General features: G+C 43.4%; 1 protein-coding gene across 1 annotated transcript; it reads right to left on the bottom strand.

Moving 5' to 3' along the window:
- Window positions 1-4,929: 4,929 nt before the first annotated feature.
- LOC110204317 (DLA class II histocompatibility antigen, DR-1 beta chain-like) lies at window positions 4,930-17,078 on the bottom strand. The gene is made up of 6 exons (XM_078155677.1): window positions 16,979-17,078; window positions 8,292-8,561; window positions 6,418-6,518; window positions 6,238-6,334; window positions 5,687-5,798; window positions 4,930-5,038 (listed from the first exon to the last, which is right to left on the bottom strand). Exons 1-6 carry the CDS (start codon window positions 17,076-17,078, stop codon window positions 4,930-4,932), a joined length of 789 nt encoding a protein of 262 aa, XP_078011803.1.
- Window positions 17,079-19,330: the final 2,252 nt, after the last annotated feature.

Here is a 19,330-nt window from a genome sequence, read left to right as displayed (position 1 = left end):
CAGACCTAAATAACTGGAAAGTAATCAGTTGGTCACGGGTAATATAAATTGGTCTCAGGCCATGGAAGAGCTCAAAAAGGATTTTGAAAACCAAGTAAGAGAAGCAGAGGAAAAATTGGGAAGAGAAATGAGAGTGATGCAAGAAAATGATGAAAAACGAGTCAATAACTTGCTAAAGGAGACCCAAAAAATACTAAAGAAAATAACACCTTAAAAATAGACTAACTCAAATGGCAAAAGAAGTCCAAAAAGCCAACATGGAGAAAAATACCTTAAAAAGCAGAACTGGCCAAATGGAATAGGAGGTCCAAAAGCTCACTGAAGAAAATAATTCCTTAAAAATTAGAATGGAGCAAATGGAAGCTAATGATTCTATGTGAAATCAAGACATTGTAAAACAAAACCAGATGAATGAAAAAATAGAAAACAATGTGAAATATCTCATTGAAAAGCAACTGACCTGGAAAATAGATCCATTATTAAACTGTCTGAAAGCCATGATCAAAAAAAAGAGCCTAGACATCACCTTTCAAGAAATTATCAAGGAAAATTGCCCTAATATTTAGAACCAAAGGGCAAAATAGAAACTGAAAGAATCCACTGATCACCTCCTGAAAAAGATCCAAAAAGGAAAACTCTTAGGAATATTTTAGCCAAATTCCAGAGTTCCCAGATTAAGAGGAAAATATTGCAAGCAGCCAGAAAGAAACAATTCATGTATATTGGAAACATAATCAGGATAACACATGATTTAGCAGCTTCTACATTAATGTATCAGAGGGCTTGGAATATGATATTCCAGGGGGCAAAGGAGCTAGGATTAAAACCAAGAACCACCTACCCAGCAAAATTGAATATAATCCTTCAGGGGAAAAATGGGCTTTCAATGAAATAGAGGACTTTCAAGCATTCTTGATGAGAAGACCAGAGTTGGATAGAAAATTTGACTTTCAAGTACAAGGCTCAAGAGAAGCATGAAAAGGTAAACAGAAAAGAGAAATCATAAAGGACTTATTAAAGTTGAACTGTTTACATTCCTGCATGGAAAAATGATATTTGTAACTCATGAGAGCTCTCTCAATATTAGGGTAGTTGGAGGGAAATATATATATATATATATATATATATATACATACACACACACATACAGAGGGCATAGGGTGAGTTAAATATGAAGGGATAATATCTACAGAATTAAGAAGTGAGAGTGGATTGAGAAGGAGAAAGGGAGAGGTAGAATGGGGTAAATTGTATCACATAAAAGAAGCAAGAAAAAGTGAAGGGGAAGAAAGGAAGGTGAGAGTAAATCTTACTATCATTGGATTAGGCTTAAGGAGAGAATAACATACACACCCAATTTTGTATGGAAGTCTATCTTACCCTACAGGAAAATAGGGGGGAAGGGGATAAGAGAGGGGAAATGATAAAAATGAGGGCAGATTGGGGGAGGGGGTAATCAGAAGCAAATACTTTTGAGGAGGGACAGAGTTAAAGGAGACAGTAGAATAAATGTGGGGTGAGATAGGATGGAGGGAAATATAGTTAGTCTTTCACAACATGACTATTATGGAAGTGTTTTGCAGGACTACACATGTATAACCTATATGGAATTGCTTGCCCTCTCAACGAGGGTGGGTGGGGAGGGAGGAAGAGAGAGAATTTGGAACTCAAAAGTTTACAAATATTAAAAATTGTTTTTACGTGCAATTGGGAAATAAGGTATACAGAAATGGGATACAGAAATCTATCCTGCCCTAGAGGAAAATAGAAAGGGAAGGCGATAAGAGAAGGTGAGGTGGGGGAGATAGAAGGCAGGGAAGATTGGGGGAAGGGGTATGCAGAATGCATACCGTCTTGGGGTACGGAGGGGTGAGATGGGGAGAAAAATTGGAACTCAAAATTTGTGGAAGTGAATGTTGACAATAAAACAAATAAATTTTAAAAAACATTGATAATTGTCTTCACATGTTATCAGAATAAAATATACTACTATTTTAAAAAACAAAGTAGAAGTATGACCGTGTTATTATCCTATTCAATAAACTCCAGTGGCCCTCTATTACCTACAAGAACAAAGATAAAATCCTGTTTGACTTTTAGAATGAGAACTCCTTCAAAGCAAGGACCACTTTCTGCCTTTCTTTGTATCCCCAGCACTTACCCACGTGCCCAGCACACCAAAGGTACTTAATCAATGCTTACTCATTGATTGACTAATAGGGGCCTCATCTTCCTCATTTATGAAATAAAGTGTTTAGCCTAGATGGCCTCGGAGGTCTCTTCCAACTCTAGATCTATAATAAATAATCAAATGGCATTGATTGCTAGAAAATGTAGCAAGGAAAACAATGAATTCCTTGAACCCATGGTCTATTGCTTTCTCACCAAAGAACATGCACAAATGGCAATTCGCTTGGAAATGGACGGGTTACTTACAGATTAAAGAGAACTCCCTTTGGATCCATGTACTCCTAACAATCATTTAGTGTCTTGCTTCCTTGTGTGATTTATTGTTTTCTTCTGCTTTACCCTATATCTCTAAATTCCTGAGATTTTTGTTTCCAAAAATGATGATTTCATAGATAAGATTCATATTAGTCCAAATAAAGGAGTATGGCAGCCTAGGTTCAAGGAAAAATAACAAATGTTTGCATCCTTCCAAATATTTGTTAGTGGAGATAAAAAAGATAAAAATTCCAATGGATTAGAATGTATGGGAAAGTGAAAACTGCAACATTGCTCAGAGGTAATATTGTTTCTATCCAAAAAGGAGAAGTAGTTGAGCAATCTTGGGTATGACATCTCCCACTAGCCCTTTAGGGAGAGCTGCCACTCTCCCCACATCTCCCCAGTTCTCATTTATTGCTCTCACACTGACAGGTTTCTGCACTCTCCAAAGCGGGAGAAGAGACCAACTTCAATGCAGAGCAATTTCCCCAGAACCCTCATTTTCACCCATGCTGACACTTCTGCTGGTCATGAATGGTCTCCCATAAACTTCATTAAGTAAAGGCAAGTTCTGGGCATCTCTACCCCTTGCATGGCAATGAACTGACTACCAAAAAAAAAATCACTTATTTAGAAAGCATTTCCTCCTAAGCATTATGAGTAAATGGTGTGGTGATTTTTAACAATTTCCTTCTAATTACCTCAAACAGCACTAACACAGGGGGAATCTTAGATAAGACTCAGGTGTTGGCACGAATAAAAAGCTAACAAACTTCTATCAAAGTTCCAGGAAATGCCTGGAAATATATTCCATAACTGTGGCCAATGGAAAGAATTGTTAACTAACTTAGAATCTGAGGAAACACAGAGAAGAAAATAATTTTAATTACCTGAATTGAGAAGCCTTTGCATGATAACATCAACAGCTAGAATATTATTGATGAGGGAAAATGTCTTTGCCTTAATTGTCTCTGATAAAGGTCTATTAACCAAGATAATGTAAGGAATGAACACAAATCTCTAAGTCCAAGAGTCTTTGCTTGTAGATAAGAGGTCAAAGGAAATGAATAGTTCTCAAGTTTGCTCCAAATCACTTACAATGAGAGAAATGGAAATTAAAACAACTCTGAGGTTTCATCTCTTCTCCAGTCAATCTTCCAAGATGATACACATGAAAATGGTCAATGTGGGAAGGACTACACAAAGACAGGTAGATTGATGCCTATTTGTGTAGCTGTGAACTGGTACAACAATCATGAAAAACAATTTGGAATTATGCTCAAAAGTGTCAACAGCTCCATATTTTGATCCTGAGATCCCACAGCTTAACATATATGCCAAGGGTGCCCAAGTTAAGGAAAAAAAACCTCAGATACACATATATATATCAAAATATTCATTGCAACATTTTATGATAGCAAACAAATAGAAATAAAGTAGGTGCCCATCAGCTGAGAAAGGGCTAAGCAAATTGTGACGCATGAATGAAATGGAATTGTGTTGTAACAAAATAAAGAATAAAAATGAAAAAATCAGGGAAACATGGGAAGACTTATATGAACTGATACAGGAGAGTGTGAGCAGAACCAGCAAAGAAACATACCCAAGACTACAAAATGGAGTGGGAGGGAATGATGTTGAATGTTATAGAATTAGAGTTATCAAGCTTGGCCACAGTGAAGAGAAAATAAACATTCATGGAAAAAGCAGGAAGACTATGGGTATGTATTGTTGCATATACTGTTGGATATATGTGATCAATGTGAGGGTTATTATGGAACTTTTGAGTAAAAGTTTTGTTATCAGGAAAGGCAATGAGGGTACGGTATATATTAAGCAATGAATAAATGTAAACACAAAATGTATTACTAAAACTTTACTTTTTTTAAAAGTGTAAAAAAATAAATAAAATAAAAAGTGCAATGGAGGGGCACATGATAGGCAAGCATAGGCTACAGCATATCATAAAAGAACTGAGCAGAAGTGATAGAAGGAAAGTCACCAGAAGGAGGTGGGCCCATCACAGAGGGAAAGCTAAAGATTGTGGTCAGACAGCCTGTGAGGGCCAGTGGTATCTATGTATATCAGGAAATGTAGAGGAAGGCCACCAGCATGCTGGTTAATCAACTTATGCAGAAATTATTGAAGGAAACAGACAAGAGGCACCCAGGATGAAAAGGTGTGGATGGATTGCAATCTGCACCTCTGGAGGCATTGCACACTTTGACAGACTCTACAAATCCCTAGTGCTGAAGTTTCCTCCCTCTGCTCCCCTCAATTTGTCTCTGTGTCACCAAGCACCACTTAATTTCAGTCTTCTCATTTATTAGGCTGGAGGCTCAAGGAATTAAATGGATAAAACCCTGTTCAGGAACAAAGGAGAGTGGAAGGGGTCTTTGAAACTGCTGAAGAAATGCCAAAGAGTCTAGACAGAGACAAAGGTACAGGGAAGGAGCTATTCCAGGGAAGGAGTCAGTAGAACTAATCTCTTGGAGATCTGGACACAAGCAGGGGCCTCCAAACATGGTAGGGAGGCTGAGGGGACACAATAGTTCCAGGGGACACAGCCACAGGGATCAGCTCAGGAGCCCTGCAGAGGACACAGAATAGTCATATAGGAGTCTACATGGGGGTCTGAAACCACAAGTAGAACCATTTCTTCCCACTAAGGGCCCCAAGTATCTTCTTAGCTTAAGTCCCCACTGGGCAGAGGCTGTAGCTATGGGAACCCTGATGCCACCTAGGTAGAATGATCTTACCTCTTGGTCGAGAACATTGATTTCTGGGAAAGGAAGAAAGAGAGACAGACATATAAATCCTTGTAAACCCTAGAGTCATAGAAGCAAAGGACACCAAGGCTCTGAGAACTGTGAGACAGGGAGCTCCCAATGCTACTTAGCCCAATACCTTACACCATGGAGGAAACATGTAATAGATGTTTTATCCATCCTTCTACAATTGTGTGAGTGGATGATAAGAGAAAAAGAAGCACCTGGAACCTGAGACCGCTCCCCAGTATGTCTCTCCGAGTAAATATAAAATTTCCTAAGACCTTTCAGCCCTGGGATCTGGCCCCTTCACCACCTTCTACAAGTTCCTAGTGAAGGAAAATGTGACCCCAGAGCCAGAGCACCCCTTCACCCCTGACCTGGGGCCAGATTTCTGACACAATCAAATATCCTCTCTCCTGGAGATCATGGAGGGGAGAGGCCTCAGGGCTTTCCCCAGAGAATCTCACCTTTCTGACTCTTCTTGTGGACAATGAGGCCAACCCCAAACGCAGATCAGGCCCAGCACTAGGACTCCCACTCCACTCAGCATCTTACTCTGGGCGGATTCAGACTGTGCTTCTGGGGAGAAGAGACAGCAAAGATCAAAACTTTTCCTCCAGGAGCCGGCCCCATGTGGGGAGCAGATGGGTCTGAGCTAAGAAAGGAAGGGATGGATGTGCAAAGGGCTTTTCAGGACTCAGGAAGTGAAAGCTCATCAGGGACACTGACACCAATCTGTCTCAAAGCATACTTACCCCAGGGGAAGGGGTCTGTAGGCTGATAGAGAGACCAGCTCCCAGGGCTGGGCCAGTGAGGAGGCTGACAAGTTCTAGGTCTCCATAGCTCTTAGGTCAGCATTGCCATTTGAGAGCTGGGAAAAGGTGGGGGGGGGAAGGGGGTTTGTATTAGCCCAGGGAAGAAGAAAATAGGGGCACAGGGCACACACTGAGAGGATCTCAAAGCTAGCTCCATGTCCTGAGCAATATTAGAACTAGAGGTTGAGGGAGCTCTATCTCACTCCAATCCAACATGACAGGTCTTTGAAGGCTGGAGTGCTCCACTTGGCAGGTGTAGACATCTCCATGCTTGGGGGTCATTTCCAGCATCACCAGGAGCTGGTAAGTCCAGTCTCCATTGCTGATCAGGCCTGTGGACACAACCCCAGCTGTCTCCTCCTGCCCATTCAGTAACGACTGACCTCAATGTCCCCAGGATAGAAACCACTGACAGAGCAGATAAGCAGATTGTGGTGTCCCAGGGGAGCCATCTTTGATGGATGCACAATCACCTCGGGCTCAACTGGAAGAAAGAAAAAGATCTTGAGTGAAGGAGCCAGAGCAGGTCTTCCTAGTGCAGCCCCCACCTCTGTCACCTGATTCATAAGCAGGCTCAGGTCTCCTCTTCTCCCCAGAGCCAGAAATGGCATCTCAGTAAACATTTAAGCTCCACCTAAGACTAGAAGTCTGAACTAGCAGGGAGTAGGCCCAGGAGTCCATGGTGCTGAATTGTCACAGACCCAGCTCATCAAGATTCGGTGATACAGGAAGAAATTAGCAGGCAAGTTTTCTTATTATAAATGGATACTTTTACAATGGATCATTTCCAAAAGCAGATCATAGGTGTAGGTAATAAACTATTTGAGAGATTTATTACATTAGGAGATGTTATCAGTCTGAATTCTGAATCAGGACACCTGTGGGTAACATCTTGACCAAATAGAAACCTGAGCATCCTGAGTCAAAGTCCAGGGGTCTTGGGAGAAGCAGAAATATGTCTGGGTCTGTGGAGAAAGACAATTTCAGTGATGAGACCTCAGTTGTAAGAGTTTGTGTTATCAGAGAAGTATGGGAGGGAGAAGGGAGGGAGAGAATGTGTTGAGACAAGACAGAGTAGAGCTTGGGAAGCCTCTGCTGAGCTTAGATTAGAGATAGAAAAGGAACAGTTTTATTTACAACTTTAAAAGGTTCATGAAGCCTGGGCACTCAAGACTTGGAGGATTTAATATTAAATATTTTGTTGTTCTCTCATTTTTCAATTGTGCACAACTCATTGTTACGCTATTTGGGATTTTCTTGGCAAAGATATTGGAGTGATTTGCCATTTTCTTCTCCAGATCATTTTACAGATAAGGAAACTGAGGCAAACAGTGACAACCAGGGTCCCACAGCTAGTAAGTGTCTGAGACTAGATTTGAACTCAGAAAGATGAGTCTTCCTGACTGCAAGCCTGGCAGTCTTTCTACTCTGCTACTTAGCTGCCTATTAATCATTTATCATTGTATAAATTTGAGTTATTTATTGGTGAAAGGTTTTTAGCTTGTTCCCAAAGCAATTGATCCCCACTAGAACTGGAAGAGAGGGGAAAAAACTCCAAAACACCTAAATCTGATGGAGGAAAAAGGACTCAAGGAACCAAAATCCATGCTGCTATAAAAGGCTTCCTCCCTTCCCTCCCCAGCACGTCTTGCCCCTTCCCTGTGTTCCTACCCTCTTTCTCTCCCATTCATTCTCCCCTCTTTTGGTCTCTCTTCCCTTCCAGTCCCCTTCACTCATCTCCAGTTTTTCTGCTAATTCCATCCCATCATTTCTGTTGCCTATCTTCTTCCTCTCTCACTTCTCTACCTCCTCTCCCTCTCATCCTTCCTTTCTCCTTCCATCCCAATCCCCTCCTCCATTCTTCTTTCTTCTCTTTCATCCCTCTCTTTGTCCCTAATCTCCGCCCCCACCTGCCCCCGCCCCATTCTCCCTTCACTCTTGGTCCCATCCCTTCCTCTCCTCTCCCAATCTATCATCTCCCCCTTCCTTCATCCCTTCTCTTCCTTGTCTCCCCCCTGTTTTGGGGGCCCCTGTCTCTGCATCTGCTCCTGTGACCCCCCCTCCCCACCTATCCCCCTCCCATCACTACCTCCACCCCCTCTCCTCTCCGTCTGCGCTCCCTTCCAGCTCCTTCTCTTCTCTTCCCTCTGCCCCCCTCCCCACGACCCATGCCCCTCTCACTATCTCTTCTCCCTCTCCCTGGGTGCCTGCTTCGCTCCCTTGGTCCCTCCGTCACCTCACGGGGACGCACACTCACCGCTCCTGTGCACTAAAAAGAGCTCAGACACCTTGTAGCAGACCCTGCAAAACCAGTCCACTGCCGCTCGTCTCTGCTCCAGAATCTCCTTGCGGCTGTTATAATACTCAGCACTGGGCCGCCCCAGCTCCGTCAGCGCCTCATACTCCCCCAGGTAGCTGTCGAAGCGCATAAACTCCTCGCGGTTGTGGATGTATCTATCCACAAACCGCACGTGCTCCCTCCTGTTCTCAAAGTGATACTCGGACTTAGCCTGCTCGGTGAAGTGCTCTGAGGGGGAGATGGGGTGAGGGTTGGTGGGGGTGGGGTGGGGGAAGGTGAGCCCTGACGGACACCCCCGCCCTCGAATCACTCACCACAACCCGGTACTGACCAAAGAAAACAAGGCCAACATCCGGCTGCCCTTCCTGCGCATTCTCAGCCCCACCCTCTCTGAGGCCCAGAAATGTCAAGAGACTTTTCCGAAGTCACACCGCAAATCTGGAATGGAAGCTGGACTAGAACCCAGACCTTCTGGTTCCCAGACCGATCCTGTCTGTTATAGCTGCCTCTCGGCTACACCCAGGCTGGTGCAAACAGTCCCAAGAGATTTTATCCAACAACCACCACAAGTCCTCCTCACCCAAGTTCACCAAGTCTCTGATCCTTATCCCTCTAGAATATCTTTGTATCCCCCTCCCCAGTTCCTCTTTAGAGACCCGGACAGATGACAGACCCTCCACACACTTTCATAACCTGGACGTCACACCCTTTTCTCCCCTTTGATCAGGGGACAATAATCAAATCAATACTACCCTAGCTACTGAAAAGGGCATGATCTGCTATGCTATGTATGGCTCTGCTCCCAATTCCTGTGACTGCTGGACCAGGGCTCCCTCCCCCAGTCACCCCTCCTGGGCATGTCTTACATCCTCTTCCAAAAGGTAAGCTCCTCCAGGGCAGAAAATTACTTGTTTTTATATGTAAACTAGCATTCAGCACAATCCTGGCACATAGCAAGCACGAAACTAATGCTTATCGACTGATTGATATAATTTATCTATCCACCCCACAAAGGACAAAATAATTTTTAGAAAGTTTAAGTCTGACCATTTAATTCACCTCCTCAAGAAGCTGTGGTGGCTCCCTATGGATCCTTGAAGAAATTTCAAAATCCTAACCTTAGCATTTACAGCCTTCCAAAGTCTGACTCCAGCCTACCTTTCCAGCATCTCCTATTATTCCTTCTCACACACAATTTATGTTTCAGTGCAACTGGCCTACTTGCTGCTCCCCAAACTCAGTATTTCATCTCCCACCTCCACACATGTGAACAGGCCTGCCCTCTGCCCCACCCCTAACTCATGGATTCCTTGCTTTCTTTATAGTTAATAGTCTTTCCTTCTCTGTGCACTGCTGTACTTCCCCAAAGACAGTCAGTCCATCAGCAAGCATTTATTAAGTGCTTACTGTGTGCTAGGCACCATGTTAGGTGCTGGGAACACAAATATAGAGAATGGAAGAATCCTCAGCTTTACATTCAAATGGGAGTGACAAGTGTCCATAAACATATAGACAGTAGGAATCCGAATGAGGAGAAGACAGGGAGGGAGGGAGGGAAGACGCTGGCATTTGGGGGCATCAGGAAAGGCTTCACCTACAAAGTGGTGCTTGAGCTGGGCCTTCAAGGAAGAGAGGATCCATGAGGCAGAGGCAAGGAGGGAGGGTATTCCAGGAATGGGGGATGGCCAGGGCAAAGGTCCAGAGATGGGAGATGGTGCAGTGTGTGAGGAAAAGGCTCACTCAGTACTGGAAGAGGAGGATTGTCATATAAGATAGGGTTCCAGCCAGATTGTGAAGGTGTAAAGAGAGTAAGTTCTAATTGATCACAGAAGCAATAGGGAGCCATTGCTGTCTATTGAGGAAAGGAGTAACTTAGTCAGATTTACTCTTAAAGAAAAACACATTTTTAGGTGTGTGAAAGATGGTTTGGAGTGAACAGAGATGAGGCAGGAAGAGTGATTAGGAGGCTATCATAATAACGTGGGTGAGAGGTGATGAGGTTCTGCTCATATGGTGGCCATAGGAACAGAAAGGGTTGTATGTAGGAGGAAATTGAGATTAGTTCAGCAAGTGCTGAATTGTGGGAATTGAGTGAACCACACTTACTCCATCTTGTGACTCAGTTCTGGAGCTAGCTCAGTTCCCTTTCTATTTGATTGTGGGCAGAATCCAATATTTGTCTTGTAAGAAAATTGTATTCCGTTGTGGGAATTGGGAGAAACCTTTATTTCATTGTTTGAACCTAGCACTGCATGGCTGGGAAGCTGGACCACCTCTCCCCCACTACTTAGAGAACATTAACTAAGGCCTGAGGTTATGCTGAACAGAAACATGGGCAGACGCAGAGATTGAGGCAAGGAGTTTTCTTACAATTGTACATCCTAAGCAACCCATCTGTCTTATCAGTTATTGCTTCCATGTTTCTTTGATTGTTCACAAACGCTTGGGGGTCCCCCCTTACCCCCCTCCCCAGAAGGGGACTTCTCTTTTTCTGATTTCAGGGAATTGCACCTATTTGCTCTTCCCCTCCCAACTTGAAAGTCCCTAATCCTTTCTCCAGTTAAAATTCAAGTTACCTAATGTTGCATTGTTTCCTTTTAATTCATTGTCCTTATTTAATTCATTGTTTTTAACATATAAAAATCTGTCTCCCACTATATTTTGGGATATGTGTATGTGTATGTACATATATAAATATATATATATATAACCATAAGCTGGGGAGGTCTGGTCCTGGTTTGTTGCATAATTGGCATATATTGCTGAATAAATCGATTATGTTCAGAAGCTTGAACCTTTGTTTCCTTGGTCATTTCATCTTTCACCCACCACATGTAAGGGATATTGTGGCAGTGACCCTGTTGGAGAAGGGAGAGAGAGAGGTATTGACGATAAAACCAAGGCCATGAACCATGAGGCTAGAAAAATTGCATTATGTTCATTAGGAATAGGAAAGTCTGAAAGAGGTATGGTTTGAGTGGAAGGCAATGAGCTCAGTTTTGGGCATGTGTTTAAGATAGCTTAGAGACATTGGGCCTAAAATATTCAGGAGGCAGCATTGGACCACACTGTCTCTGTAGTCAGAATACAGGCTTCCAATCCCAGTTGTGCTGATGACTCTGAGGCCTTGTACTAATCATTTCCTCTCTGAACCAATTTCTTCATCTGTAAAATGGAGACAATAAAAGCGACAGTGCCTTTTTCATAGACTTGTGGTGAAGGTCAGAAAGGATTGTGTATGGATAGCATTTTGTAACAAGAGAGCCCATATCAGTAGAAGTTGCTTTGATTTTCTGATGCATCTATGATTTCATCTCAGTGGTCTTCCCTCTAATGGCATAGAGCAGAATCCAACCATTGCTCCTCTTTTGTGATTTTTCCATAGATCCTCTATAGAAGGCCTACCCCTGCATGCTGGAGGAATAACTGTAGGTCTTTGTATATTTTGAAGTTACCAATAGGACCCATCCAACTTTCTTTCTAATCATACATTTCCTCTATGATCTCAGAGCAGTCGTGGCTAGGGAGGAACACTGGGCTGAAGGTGGTGAGTGTGGCCACAGAGGAGTACATGGATGTGGCTCATCCAGGAACAATGGAAAAGTAGATTTTATCACATCTCTTGGATCCAGATTTTACTTTGGGGAGTGGGGAAGAACTATGAGGACAGGGTAGGTGCATCTCTATGAAGAAGTTGGCAAGGAGATTGTAGAGGAAGTTGCTGCAGAGAAGGCAATGAAATGAATCTTGACAGGACTTTTTCTGAAAGTCAGGGACCTTGGCAGCTAGTGAAGTGAAGAGAGCACTGCGCTTGGAATCAGGAAGACCGGGGTTCAAATCCAGGCTCAGACACTTCTTAGCTGTGTAACTCTGGGCAAGTCATTTAACCCTGTTTGTCTCAGTTTCCTCATCTAAGCAGGAGAAGGAAATGGCAAACCACCCCCAGTATCTTTGCCAAGAAAACTCCAAATAGGGTCACAAAGGGTTAAGCATGACTGAAATGTCTGAACAACAACAGCTTTGAGGGTTTAGCCATCAATCAAGAGAGTAGGGCCTCAGAGCAGAACTTACTCCAAAGCATAATTTTTGGTTTGAAAGCAAGTTGATGGGATGAGTTTGCAGGCAAAGAACTTTGAAAGACTTAGAAACTCTGATTACCATAATAACCAACCATAATTCCAGAGGACTAATGGTGAAACATGCCACCCACCTCCTGATCAAGAGGACTTAGTTTCCAACTCTTTGTCAAACATCTCTGTCAAACATTTCTACCTGTGTGTTCCCAAGCACCTCAAACTAAAAATACAAAAGTTGTCATTTTGTCTCTGATATTAAATTTTCCTCCTGACCTCCTGATTTCTAAGAATGGCACCACCAATTTGCCTTACACCAAGCTATAGAACATCTGGAGTAATTTGGGTATCTCTATTTCCCTCGCCTCTCACAGACAAGTTGGAAAACTTACTGATGCTTCCTCTTCAGTGTCTCATCTTTGCTCCAGCTTTTCCAATGATGCTATGACCGCCTAACTTAAAACCCTTTAATCCTCAAATATCCTCCCCCACACTAATGTAGGATCTTACCGTACTAACTACATTACCCTGGTAATTATAACTATGTCACCTTTGCTAAGTCTCTAATTTGGCAGCCTTAGTAACCTTATCAGTAAAATGAGAGAATTGGCTTAAATGATTTCTAAGGTGCAAATCCTGGGATTTTGTGCAGATAAAGAGACAGTTTGAGGGAATTACCCACAGGTAAAACTCCTTCAGAAGAATAAGGTATTAGAGGGAAGGGGGAAAAGGTTGGCCTCAGATATTGGGGCTCAGAATGACACCAATGTGGTCACCAATTCAAGTGAGTTAGACTAGACCTGGACCCCTTGGAAGAACCCCAAATGTCTTTAGCCTCCTGGTTTCTTAGACATTTCCCTGTCCTCTTGGCAAATTCAGGATGTAAAAGTGGAGAAATGCATTCTAACACTTTCCCACTTTTAGATCCCAATCTTACCAAATTCCTGACATTGTACTTCTGAATTTTGGACATGTCTGGAGCCTCTGGCCCCTTTTTATTTCTCTGACACTGCAGCTAGCTATGCTGATAATTCCTGAGTCCACCTCCATACCTTTAACTGCTCTACTCAGCTCAGTCCTTCCTACCTGGATGAAAGTCTACAAAATGTCTCTCTGCCAAGCACCAGAGGCCAGGTGTGATGACTCAGGCTTCAGCATCTGCAATGGCCTCCTAACTGCTATCTGTGGTGTAAAATCTTCTCTTCTCCAAAACACTTAGCTCACGCCATGACTCTCCATTGATGTTTAGATAAAGAACAACTTCTTTAGCCTGGAAATCAAGGCCTTCTCCACCTCTGCCCCCATTTCCTTTTCTAGCCTTCTTTTCCACTTTTGCCCACATGAGAACTAAGCCCAAGCCAAAGGCTATTGACAGTCCCTTAGTTCCTCCTTGTCCTTGCCCTTTTCTGTGGTCATTCTCCCACAGGTGTGTATTCTCTCCTTATGGTGACGTACCACCATCCTCCCAGTCACCTAGGCTCACAGCCTCAGTGTCATGCTCACTCTCATCACCATATTTAATCTGTTGCCAAAACTTGGCAATTTTGCCTTTGTAACATCTTGAATATAACACATTTTCTCCTCTGATCCTGCCACGGCTCTGATGCAGGCCCTCATCACCTTCCACCTGCACTATTACAATAGCTCGTTGATGGGTGCACCTGCCTCCAATCTCTCCCCACTCTAGTCCATCCTCCTTTCAGCTTTCAAATGGATCTTTCTAAAGCACAGATCTGACCACATCACCCACCTGCTCAATAAATTCCAGTGGCTCCCTCTCACCTCCAGAATAAAATTTAAACTTCCTGTTTGGCTTTCTAAGACCTTCTCTTATTGGACACCCTTGCTTTTCATTCCCCTTCTTCATGACTTTCCCCCTTTTCTCCATGTGCTCTGTGATCCAGTGATACTGGCTTCCCTGCTCGCCCTCCTACCAGACACTCCATCTCTCAGCTCTGGGCATTTCCTCTGGCTCTCCCCCAGGTCTGGAATGCTCGCCCTCCTCATCCCTGACTCACCGCCTCCCTGGCTTCCTTCAAGTCCCAGCTAAAATCCCGTCTTCCACAGGAAGCCTTTTCCCAGTCCCCCTTAATTCTAGGGCCTTCCCTCTGCTGGTTATCACCAAGCTATCCCAAATATAACTTATTTGTACACAGTTGTTTTCATGTTGTCATCCCCAGGGACTTTTACCTTTCCTTGTATCCCCTGCAGTTAACACAGTGCCTGGAACATAGCAAGAGCACAATAAAAGTTTGGGGGGCAGCTAGGTGGTGCAGAGGATAGAGCACCAGCCCTGGAGTAAGGAGGACCTGATTTCAAATCTGGCCTCAGACACATAACAATTACTAGCTGTGTGACCCTGGGCAAGCCATTTAACCCCAATTGTAGAAAGAAAGAGAGAGAGAGAGAGAAAGAGAGAGAGAGAGAGAGAGAGAGAGAGAGACAGAGAGACAGAGAGACAGAGAGAAGGAAGAGAGAGAGAGAGAGAGAAAAGGAAGAAAGAAGAAAGAAAGAAAGAAGGAAGAAAGAAAGAAGAAAGAAAGAAAGAAAGAAAGAAAGAAAGAAAGAAAGAAAGAAAGAAAGAAAGAAAGAAAGAAAGAAAGAAAGAAAGAAAGAGAAAGAAGAAAGAAGAAGAAAGAAAGAAGAAAGAAGAAAGAAAGAAGGAAGGAAGAAAGAAAGAAGAAGAGAAGAAGAAGAAGAAGAAAGAAAGAAAGAAAGAAAGAAAGAAAGAAAGAAAGAAAGAAAGAAAGAAGAAAGAAAGAAGAAAGAAAGAAGAAGAAAGAAAGAAAGAAAAAAGAAGTTTGGAGGCTACTTAAATACTGCGTAGTTTGGATGATTGTCCACAAGGGGGCAGCACCTGTTCAGTACACCCATGGTTATAGCAGGATGGTAACTGGAGTTGTCAGCTAGGTTAAGCAGCCATCACTCTGCTAGAACTGGGAGATCCCACTGTCCTTGGGTGTCTCCTTCCTCAGTCCCTAACAGACTGTCTCTAGAAGACCCTTCTTTCTTGCCCAGACCTGGAGAATGGATGTGACACATGACATACTCTCCCCCCAGAGTCAGTGCAGTGATAAACCTCAAAAGTGGTCAGATTCCTTGAGAACAGGTAGGATCCCAAAGAGACTGTGATGGGCCAGGCCAGGTGCCAGGCCAGGCTGCAGGGGAAATAATGCACACAGTGCCAGAGGGGCTTTTATCTGTTCCCCTATAATACTTACACTAGCTGGAAGAGGATTGTGTCCCATCCCAGAGGCTCCCTCTGCCCAACAAAGGATCTTACACCTCTACTGGGTCATGGCAGAGGCCCTTTGATCCTGACCAGGCTTCAGGGACAGCAGCAATAGTGTGGAGACCAGAGATGACACTGAAAGATGGGGAGTAGGGAGTGCAAGCCTGGCCTGACCAGGGGAGTGGAGGATGAGGGAAAATTGAGCCTACACCTTTTTTTTCAGTCCATTAACAATGGATCATGAAGACAGGAGAAAAGCCAGCCTGGATCAATCCCCTTGGTCTCTCTAGACCAGTACCTGCCCCTAACCTGCCTCTGAGAAATGGATGGGAAGACATTCCCCTACTCCACCATGATGTTATTCATGAAAACCAGGGGTGGTCCCAAACACTCCAGCGTCACTCATGGCCTTGAAATCATACCTGGGAAATTAATCCAGGAAAGTCTACCCCTTGCTCCCCCAATAACAACCAAATTTAAACCTTTCCAGCAGCTTAGTCAACTTTGGGACAATCTGTAGTGGACAGAAAACTCAGTCGGGGTGGCAGCTCTGGCCATGTCAACCCCTAATCAGTAAACTCCAGTGACTCCCTGTCACCTCCAGAATCAATTATAAAATTCTCTGCTTGGCCTTCAAGGCCCTTCACAACTGGTCCCCTCCTACCCTTCCAGCCTTCTTACACTTCATGTTCTCATGCCCCCAGTCCTCTGCTATCCAGTGACACTGGCCTTCTTGTTCTTCCATAAATTTCTCCATCTCCCCAGTCCGGGCACTCTCTGGCTGTCTCCCAGGCTTAGAATTTTCTTCTTCCTCCCATCTGCCTCCTCACTTCCTGGGCTTACTTCAAGTATCAGCTCAAATCGCACCCTCTACAGGAAGCCTTTCCTGATCCCCCTTAATGTTAGTGCCTTCCCTCTCTTGATCATGTCCCATTTCTCCTCTATCTATCTTGTTCATACAGAATTGTTTGCCTGTTGTCTCCCCCATTAGACTGTGAGCTCCTCAAGAACAGGAACTGGCCTTTGCCTTTCTTTCCTTAGCATTAGCACAGTGCCGCAGACAGTAGCTGCTTCATGATTTTTTGACAAACGGCCTCAATCCCTCAGCTCTTGGAGGGGGGCTGCATCAATTCCCTGAACCCTGAGGAAAAGGGGAAAAGGAATCAAAGGACCATGGAAGAGTTAGTTGGGACGGGAGCCTGAAAACCAGTTACACCTACTGCCCACCTATCTGAGGACCATCCTGTCTCAATTCCTTCCTTTGGTCTGGGTCTAGAGGGAAGAGTGCTTCCCTTGGGCCCCAACCTGGGCTCTCTGGGGAGCTGCTGCTCTCTACTTACTTGGGGCATGTCTGCCTGCAGCCACCTGGGAATTCAGCACCAGCAGGGTCACAGCCAGAACCTCTGTCCAGACTCCCCTGGGGAACAGCACACACACCATCCTGCAGACAACATGAAGCTAAGGGACCCAGAGAGATGTAAGAGTCAGGATGGCCCTCGCTTCATGGGAACTCCCCCAAAGTCTCCCAGACTAAGAATTTACAGACTCTCTTTTTGCTCCGGGGTGGGACAATCTCAGAAGTGAGAGAGCCAATTAGCATTAGGAATGAAGGGCATCGTTAGTTAGTTCCCAGGCAGAGGTTCCTTTTGCAGGGTCTGTTCTAATACTTACATGTATTTCTGGTGAAGAAGAAAAAAAGGTCCCTGAAATCATAGATTCTCAGGGAAGGAAGGGGCCCCAGAGGTCCTGTCTTGGCCACACTATTACAATAGCCAAATGTTAGCACACTTAAGCTGGGCTGCTATTGTAGATCAGTGAAAGTCTTCACTACTGTAGTGGGTCCCATAAAACTGAAGAAGGACCAGTGTTCCATATTTTTAAGAATGGAAGATAGACAAGTGTGTGATCTATGGTTCAATGAATTTTGCTTTTGACTCCCAAAAAATTTTAAAACACATTATAAAAGATATGGTTTGTGAGCATTTTGAAAGGGAAGAGTGATTGTGTAAAAGCCATCAAGACCTCATCAAAAACAGATCATCACAGACAAACCTTCCTTTTTTTGACGCTATAACTGAACTGATGGTTCAGGAGAATATTGTAGATGTAGTACCTGTCGGATTCCAACAAAGAATCTGACAGTCTCCAGTGCTACCCTCGGGAGAAGATGGACAGATATGGAGGGATAATAATGCTGTTAGCTGGATTTGGAAATGGTTGAATGGCTGGGCCCAAAGGTGAGTCCTTGAGGGTTCAATGTCAGATGGGAAGAAGTTCTCTAGTAGAGCATGCTAGGAAGCTGTCTTTGGTCCTGTACTTTTCAACGTTAAGTTTTTATCATGCCTTGGATGAAGACATAGGAGGCATGCAAAGTGAATTTTCAGATGACTTGAAACTGGGAGACAGAGCTAATGTATTGGATGACAGAGCCAGGATCCAAAAAGTTGTTAACAAGTCAGAATGATGGAAGAATGAGTGGAATGAGATTAAACTTAATTGAGATAAGTGGAAAGTGGAAAGTTCTACACTTGGACTAAAAAAAATCCAGTTTATCAGCTGGAATGACTTTATGTGATGAGGAGACATCATAATAACAGTATTTACAGATTCAAAGTTTGCAAAGCACTTTATAAATATTACCTCATTTGTTCCTCTCATGCCTCTTATTGACACAAAGAATGCTGAGTACAAAGGTGGCTTTATCTCAATTGGCCTCACAGACTTTAGAGGCATTATCCAGAGAGAAGCAGAGACAGAGGGAACTCCAGGTATTAATGAAGAAAGCCTTTGGAATGGCATGAATGTATGGAAGGTCAGGCCTTTCTTGTCTTTGGACTTGCTCAAAATTCTAGAGACTTGTAAGAATAGATCTACTCTGAGTGAGATTGTGTGCTCATTCCTTATTTGAGCCAAAAACTTAACTCACTTCCAGATGAAAAGCTCATTTACTCTTATGTACTTTATGTCCTCTTCTAATCAAATTCTCTGATTTCTGTTTGCTGTTTTGCTTGGATAAATGGCTTATTCACTATTTGCTATTCATTATAATCTTTTGTGTAACCAGCATTTTGGGGAGAAAGAGCCAAGCTGAGGGATGTAAGCCTGGGACTACCCTCCCCCTTTAAAAATAATCAGGAAGCAACCATTCTGGAGAGCAATTTGGAAGTATGCCCAAAGAGCTATACAACTGTGCATACCCTTTGATCCAGCAATACCACTACTAGGGCTTTATCCCAAAGATATTTCAAAAAGGAAATAGGACCTTTTTGTACAAAAATATTTATAGCAGCTCTTTTTGTGGTGCCTAAGAATTAGAAACTGAGAGGATGCCCATCAATTGGGCAAGGCTAAACAAGCCGTGGTATATGATTGTGATGGAATATTATTGTGCTATAAGAAATGACAAGCAGGATGATCTCAGAAAAACCTCAAAGCCTTACATAAACTGATGCAAAGTGAGCAGAACCAGAGAACATTGTACACAGTAACAGCAACATTATGCAATGAAAAATTGTGAGTGACTCAGCCCTTCTCAGCAATACAATGATTCTAGATAATCTCAAAGGACTAATGATGAAGCATGCTATCTGCCTCCAGAGAAAGAACTGAGACTATGTGATACAGACTGAAGCATGCTATTTTCACTTTCATTCTTTCTTTCTCTTTTTATTTGTCTTCTTGTATAAAATGAC

This window comes from Phascolarctos cinereus, unplaced genomic scaffold (genome assembly GCF_003287225.1).
Source record: "Phascolarctos cinereus isolate Bilbo 61053 unplaced genomic scaffold, phaCin_HiC Scaffold_5;HRSCAF=322, whole genome shotgun sequence".
In the NCBI taxonomy this organism is placed as follows: Eukaryota; Metazoa; Chordata; class Mammalia; order Diprotodontia; family Phascolarctidae; genus Phascolarctos; species Phascolarctos cinereus.
Note: the sequence above shows the minus strand (reverse complement) of the source record. Positions and strands in the feature narration are given on the sequence as shown.

Bases quoted from the DNA above. Each gene is read 5' to 3' on its own strand.
- LOC110204317 (XM_078155677.1), bottom strand. From the start codon at position 17,078: ATGGTGTGTGTGCTGTTCCCCAGGGGAGTCTGGACAGAGGTTCTGGCT. The intron at 5,799-6,237 runs GTGAGATAGAGC...TCTTCTCCCCAG, and splicing joins ACCTGTCATGTTGGATTGGA to AAGCACAGTCTGAATCCGCC. The intron at 5,039-5,686 runs GTGAGATTCTCT...TGTCCTCTGCAG, and splicing joins CCACAAGAAGAGTCAGAAAG to GGCTCCTGAGCTGATCCCTG.